This window comes from Peromyscus maniculatus, chromosome 1, assembly GCF_049852395.1.
Source record: "Peromyscus maniculatus bairdii isolate BWxNUB_F1_BW_parent chromosome 1, HU_Pman_BW_mat_3.1, whole genome shotgun sequence".
In the NCBI taxonomy this organism is placed as follows: Eukaryota; Metazoa; Chordata; class Mammalia; order Rodentia; family Cricetidae; genus Peromyscus; species Peromyscus maniculatus.
Genome location: NC_134852.1, coordinates 163,700,239 through 163,707,854, shown reverse-complemented (window position 1 = coordinate 163,707,854; position 7,616 = coordinate 163,700,239). Strand labels below are relative to the sequence as shown.

Genomic DNA, 7,616 nt, shown 5'->3' with positions numbered 1-7,616 from the left:
AGCAGAAAGGTATATAAGGCGTGAGGACCAGAAACTAGAAGCATTTGGCTGGTTAAGCATTTGGCCAGCTAAGCATTTGGCTGGTTAAGCTTTCAGGCTTTGGAGCAGCAGTTCAGCTGAGATTCATTCTGGATGAGGACTCAGAGGCATCCAGTCTGAGGAAACAGGATCAGCTGAGGATCCAGCGAGGTGATGTAGCTGTGGCTTGTTCTGGTACTCTGATCTTACAGCTTCACCCCAATACCTGGCTCAGGTTTGATTTTATAAATAAGAACTTTTAAGATTCATGCTACACCTACCCCCACACCTCTTTCTCCCAGCCTCCTCCTTCCCAGTCTCTAATTGTTTCATCCTACCTTTCATCTCATTGGGTCTTTTTTGAACATAATTATTTTTATTGATTCTTTGGGAATTTTACACCATGTACCCCAGTCCCACTAATTTCTGTCCTTCACCCTTGTAGTATCCTCCAAAGGAAAACTAAAAAAGAAATAGTAAATATAGGGTAAAAATACAAAATACAAATAAGAATATTAATGAAAAAAACAAAAAATTAAAAAAAAACAAAAACAAAAAAGCAAGCAAACAAACAAAACCCACATTGCCCCTCCATCTTTCCCACTTCTCCATCACCTCTTCATCCATCTTAGTGGCACTGGGAGCTGCTGTGTTATTTATTAAGCGGCACAGTGTTATTCATTAAGCAGCACTGTTTACTGTGTGAGAAAAGCCACCAGGTACAACAAAACCCACTATAAGAGTTTATTAAGGGGAGGAAATAGAAGGGATGTGCTTAGTTCTATGGAAAGATCGTACAGGAAGAGAGGAAGGGATATGTGGAATCTGCTTTTAAAGCTACATGGGCTTATGTAGCTATGCCACACATGGGCAAAGATGATCACGCAGTGCACAGATTACATAGGACATAAGGCCCTGGGATGACTAGGCATCTTGCAAGCACATGATCAGTGATGGGGGAGTGGCTAGGAATTCTAACACTGTGTATCACACAGTGTACCCTTTTGTCCAAACAGCTTTATTTGCAAATGTTCATTGTGTACTGTGTTGTTGGTCAGGTTCAAGGCCTCTAGCTTCTGGTACACCATCAGTACTGGACCCTCACTGAAACTCCTCTCGGATATCCTGCTGTTAGCCCTAGTCATGGAGATCCTGACACTGGTCCTTTCATGCACTCCAGCAGGTCAGAGATGAGGTAGATGATGGGCCAACTCAAAGCGCTGAATGTGTGTCTGTGTGGTAGCTGAGTTGGTCTGACTGGGCTGTTACTCGAATTGCTAAACAGTCTTATTAATAAAAAACCCAGAGCCTGATGTTGGGGTGAAAGCTGAAAGATCAGAGAAAGAACAAGCCAGCTAACCTCACCTCACCAACTCCTCAGCCTCCAGAGAGAGCTACTTCCTGTATACCCATGCATATATGCCTTGTGTGCTCTGCAATCTTACTTCTTCTCTCTGTCCAGTTCTATCACTTCCTGTCTGTCTGTACAGACCTCCAGACCTCTATGATTAGTGCTGGGATTAAAGGCATGTGCCACCATGCCTGGCTCTGTTTCCAGTGTGGCCTTGAACTCACAGAGATCTGAATGGATCTCTGCCTCCTGAATGCTAGGATTAAAGGCATGTACTACCACTGCCTAACCTCTATGTTTAATATAGTGGTTGGCTGTCTCCTCTGATCTCCAGATAAGCTTTATTGAGGTGCACAAATAAAATATCACCATATTGCACTGCTGTGACCATCCCCCTCAGAGTGAGGTCAGAGGTAGCTCTCACACATTCATGGTGAGGGGTTATCCCAGCTTTCCCAAGTGGAGTAAGGGGGCAGATCTTCTATTAGGGGCAGGGCCAGCTCTCCAGTACTGGGGTTCTCGGGTTCCATTATCCCAGGGCCAGAGAGGGCTAGGGTCAGTCTGGAACACAGACCCCAGCTATGGCAGGATCCAGGATCTGGGATCCCGACATAGCCAGCAGCAGCAGCTTGGACTCAGATGTCACAATGGCCTTGAGTGGCAGTGCAGGCCTCTCAGATTGGCATGGGCCCAGAAGCAACATGGTCCCTGGACTTCAACATGGCCCCAGGTGGTGGCCAAGACCACAGGCAGAAGCATGGCCTTTGATGGTAACAGGAGCCACGGACCTCAACACAGGCCCTGGCTGCAGCAGGTTCACACACCCAGACATGGCCTTTGGTAACAGCTCGGGACTGGATGTCACCATGGGCTTGGGTGGCAAGCAGGTCTCCCACATCGGCCCATTCCTCAATGCCTTTGCCTCTCAGATCTGACTCTCTGCATAGGACATGAACCATTCTGCCCTTCTTATTCTCCAATACCCCACCACATATTTGCTTGCCCTAATGGCATCCAACCACCCAGTCCTATTGGTGCCAGGAAGGCCCATAGTTTTTTTAGTGGCAGATGCATTCCCAGCCCGACTGGAGTCCTACTGTTCCCTCTACCCCTGTTTTAAAGAATTAAACAAACCATTGTCTGCAGTAGTAAAAGTAAGTTTTCCTGAAGGAGGTCCAAGTTAGACAATGCTCATTGTCCACAGCTCCACACTCACAACCCAGTTTTGTTTCTTGATATATAACCAGACTAGAGAGTGTGTCCCCAAATGCATCTGGTGGTTATTTTCTCAGTTACTATACATAATTGGAGTAAATATACTAAGGAGTTGGGAGAATCTCCACATTGGTTCCCGGACCTGGGAAGCAAGGTATATTGTGGTTAGAAGCTGTTATATATGCTTCTACTTGGGAAAATAGTGAGTCAAGGTCAGTAATCATGTCCTTGGAAAAGTTACAGAGGGAGTGCCACCACCAATAATGTGAAAGATGCAAGGTAATGGTTTCAATCACATCTCTGTTTAACTTTCCTGTTTGGCCTGTGCAGAAGACAAATAGACCTTAGAGCATTGTCTAATTAGGTGGTGGATCAAATTGCTGCTGCTATACAACGTGATTTCCTTATCTATCTATCTATCTATCTATCTATCTATCTATCTATCTATCTATCAGATAAGTTATCTCCTGGTACTGCATGCAGCAACTGATCTGGTAAATGCTTTTCTCTCCATACCTGTCTATAAGGTCCACCAGAACCAATGTACCTTCAGATTGGTGTATTTTGCTTTAAATATTAATATTAATTCACCAGTGAAGCACTCTCTTATGACTATTGCTCCCATTCCTTCACTTGTTATATGACCATTCATATTTTTTTTTTAAAGAAAATACTTTATTACGTCATGAAAAAAAGATATCCAACAACTAGATTCATACTTGCTTGAATCTTAAAAAAAAAAACTGAATGTTTATTCATTAGACTGTATGTCGGCATCCTGTTCCACATGGAAATAGAAAGACACTACGGCTTCTAAGTATTGCACAGTCTGAAAAAAAAAACATCAAAAAAAAAAAAAAAAAAGGAGTGGGGAGAAGATCACATGATATTGGGAACCATCTCACATTATGAAAAACCTACCAAGAAACATTTTAAAAAAGAAAACCCTTTGTTTCTACAGTAGCTTTAGTTTGTAGTTCTTGGAATGACTGTATTCCATTGAAGACATCTCAGTAACAGGAAGCTTCGTATGAGCAATCCCATGTGCAAATATTAATAGAAAAATATATAAAATAATGCATCTCTTGCCATCACCCTGACCATCAGGACCCTATTTTGTCTGAAAAAGGGTTAAGCTGTGAGTTTGGCCTGGAGCTCCATCTCTGCCGCCCGTTTGAGTGCAACATCCACGAGAAGCTGGAATCCGCTAAAATCCTGGTTGAGGTCCGGCGGGGTAGGGGGAGGAGTGTTGAAAAGACCGCTCTGAGGGTTTGGACTCGGTCCAGATTTGCAAGCGTCCTCTGGGTACACGAGAGAGGTGTCTGTAAAGTTGCCGGCTGTTATTTGCTGTACATCTGTGCTCTGTCCCACACCGACCGGCTGGCAGAGAGAGAAGGGCCCATCTTTCAACGCAGTCACAGTGGTATGGCAGATCACTGATGGGCGAGCCAGCATGGATGCCGGGGAGGAAGGCTTGGGAGACACTGGCCTCCCTAGGGTTGGGTTGGGTCCAGCTGTGCAGGAATGAAACGAGCTCTCATCTAGAGTTGGCATGAAGTTTTTGATGCCCATCGCAGCTTCCACAGGGCTAGCTTCTGAAATCTTGGCCCCACGGCGGGAAATCGTGAACTGATTTGGATCTTTGCCATCCTTTCTCAGCATGTCAGGGAGGAGCCTGCGGCGGGCGTTGATGAACCAGTTACAGACCTGCAGTGTGGACAGGTGTGTTTGCTGGGAGAGCAGTGCTTTCTCTTGCTCGGAGGGATAGGCATTGTATCTGTGTTCATACAGCCAGTCCCGCAGGATCTGGACAGACTCCTTGGGCAGATTGCCTCTCCTCCTTCTCTTGCCAGAGGCCGCTGAAGAGGAAAGGTCCAGGGGAATATCCATGCTGTCCTCATCCTCAGTCTCACTGCCGGATGCTGCAACAATGCCCTTTTTGCTTTTCATTCTGGAACTCCCGTCCCAGCGAGAGGTGAAGCTGGGGTTCCTAGGGGCCAGCAGTCGGAGTGGCGGTGGGGGGGTGCGGGCGATGATCCTCCTTTACAGGCGCTCGGGGAACTTACAGGAGAGTATTCCAGCCACTATTGCTAAACAAGGTGCTTGGGTTCCAGGCGCTGGCTCCCAGGGTTGGAATTCAAGTCGACCATTCATATTTTAAATTCTTCTGTAGTAGTTAATTTTGAGTTGCTTTTTATTATTTTTTTAATCTTCCTACTATTCTCATTTCATTTAATTGTATAAACTGTTTGCACAATGGTGTTCACTATGTGACTCTAAGTCATTTTAGTTTCTATAGTGTTGGTAGTGATATCTCCTTGCTCATGAGATGTTTGGAATCTTTGATGCTAACAGTGATGGCTGAGCTAGAGTGGGGATGCAATGACAAAAATACCAACTATGATTTCTAGGTGGTAGGCCTTCCTTCCTCTCCTGAAGCAAGATAAGTCACATGATTGGCAGTAGGCAAGGGCTGGGGGACATGTCTCAAAGAAAGGCTCTCCTCTTCTATAAATGATTTGAGGCAGAAGACAAGAATCAGTATACTTTGTTGTGGCCTCAAATAGACATTAATGGCTTATAAATTGTCATTTTCCACTTTCCATATTTTACTACAAATTTCTTTTTAAACATGTTTTTATGTTGTATGCATATGTTACATGGATGTATGGATGTGCACCACATGCATGTCTAGTGCCCACAAAGATCAGAGGAGGGTGTCAAATTACCTGGAACTGAAGTTACATATGTTTATGAGATGCCATGTGGGTGCTGGGCACTAAACTCAGGTCTTCTACAGGACCAGTTAGTGCACTTAATTACTGAGACATCCCTCAAGCCTCCTATAAGAACTGAAGAAATGTTTCTTATTTGTCCTGCTAATCCTAGAAATAAGCATGTTATATGACACCTAAAAATATATTGCTAACCTTTGAATGTTCATTAAGATTAAGTTTAAGACACACACACACACACACACACACACACACACACACACACACACACACACACGAGTTATATTCCGAGTTGTCTTTTCCATGTCTTTTTTAAAATTTAATTTAATTTAATTTTACAATACAATTCAGTTCTACATATCAGCCACGGATTCCCTTGTTTTCCCCCCTCCTGCCCCCCTCCCCTTCCCCCCAGCATAACCCCCATTCCCACCCTCTCCAGGGCAAAGCCTCCCCCAAGAACTGAGATCAACCTAGTAGACTCAGTCCAGGCAGGTCCAGTGCCCTCTTCCCAGGCTGAGCCAAGCGACCTTGCATAAGCCCCCCCCCCCCCCCCCCCCGCCCCCCAGGTTTCAAACAGCCAACTCATGCAATGAGCACAGGACCTAGTCCCACTGCCTGGATGCCTCCCAAACAGATCAAGCCAATCGACTGTCTCACCCATTTGGAGGGCCTGATCCAGTTGGGGGCCCCTCAGCTATTGGTTCATAGTTCATGTGTTTCCATTCATTTGGCTATCTGTCCCTGTGCATTATCCAACCTTGGTCTCAACAATTCTTGCTCATATAAGCCCTCCCCTTTCTTGCTAATTGGACTCCCGGAGCTCCACCCGGGGTCTAGCCGTGGATCTCTGCATCCAGTTCCCTCAGTCATTGGACAGGGTTTCTAGCACGACAGTTAGGGTGTTTGGCCATCCCATCACCAGAGTAGGTCAGTTCGGGCTGTCTCTCAACCATTGCCAGCAGTCTATTGTGGGGGTATCTTTGTGGATTTCTGTGGGCCTCTCTAGCACTTTGCTTCTTCCTATTCTCATGTAGTCTTTATTTACTATGGTCTCCTATTCCTTGTTCTCCCTCTCTGTTCTTGATCCAGCTGGGATCTCCTGCTCCCCCAAGCTCTTTTTCTTTCGAACCTCACCCTTTATTACCCCCACTCATCCAGGCTGTTCATGTAGATCTCATCCATTTCTCCGTCACTGGGTGATCCCTGTGTCTTTCTTGGGGTCCTGTTTTCCAGGTAGCCTCCCTGGTGATGTGAGTAGCAGTCCAGTCATCCTTGTTCCACATCTAGTATCCTCCTATGAGTGAGTACATACCATGTTTGTCTTTCTGAGTCTGGGTTACCTCACTCAGGATGATTTTTTTCTAGATCCATCCATTTGCCTGCAAACCTCATGATATCATTGTTTTTCTCTGCTGAGTAGTATTCCATTGTGTATATGTACCACATATATTTATCCATTCTTCAGTTGAAGGGCATCTAGGTTGTTTCCAGGTTCTGTCTATTACGAACAATGCTGATATGAACATAGCTGAGCAAGTGTTCTTGTGGTATGATTGAGCATTCCTTGGGTATATGCCCAAGAGTGGTATAGCTGGATCTTCGGGGAGATTGATTGCCAATTTTCTAAGAAAGCACCATATTGATTTCCAAAGTGGTTGTACAAGCTTGCATTCCCACCAGCAGTGGAGGAGAGTTCCCCTAGCTCCACATCCTCTCCAGCATAAGGTGTCTTCAGTGTTTTTGATCTTAGCCATTCTGACAGGCATAAGGTGGTATCTCAGAGTTGTTTTGATTTGCATTTTCCTGATAATTAGAGATGTTGAGCAATTCCTTAAATGTCTTTCAGCTATTTGAGTTTCCTCTGTTGAGAATTCTCTGTTTAGTTCTTAGCCTATTTCTTAATTGGACTGTTGGGCATTTTGATGTCTAATTTCTTGAGTTCCTTATATGTGGTGGTAATCTAATTGTACTGAAATGTGATTTTGATTGTATGTTAATAAATAAAGTTGCCCGGGGGTCAGAGCTATTAGAGCCATAGCAAGAGTGTGGCAGTGGTGGCACACGCCTTTAATCCCATAGATCTCTGTGTGTTCAGGGATACAGCCAGCATTGGAGACATATGCCTTTAAGACCTAGGGGGCTGTACATTCAGACAGTGATGAGGCAGTCACGTGTTTGGGTTTACAACCAATGAGAAGCAGAACAAAATACTATAAAAAGACGAACAGACAGGATATAGCTCTCTTTCGGGAAGCTGGGACACCGCAGGAGGAAGGGTGAGATTTTAGCTCTGA

At 44.9% G+C, this 7,616-nt stretch overlaps 1 protein-coding gene across 1 annotated transcript; it reads right to left on the bottom strand.

The window, feature by feature from the left end:
* Nucleotides 1-3,237: 3,237 nt before the first annotated feature.
* Nucleotides 3,238-4,701, bottom strand: LOC102908547 (homeobox protein TGIF1). Its single transcript, XM_006997844.4, has one exon. It carries the CDS (start codon nt 4,532-4,534, stop codon nt 3,716-3,718), a length of 819 nt encoding a protein of 272 aa, XP_006997906.1. The 5' UTR covers nt 4,535-4,701; the 3' UTR covers nt 3,238-3,715.
* Nucleotides 4,702-7,616: the final 2,915 nt, after the last annotated feature.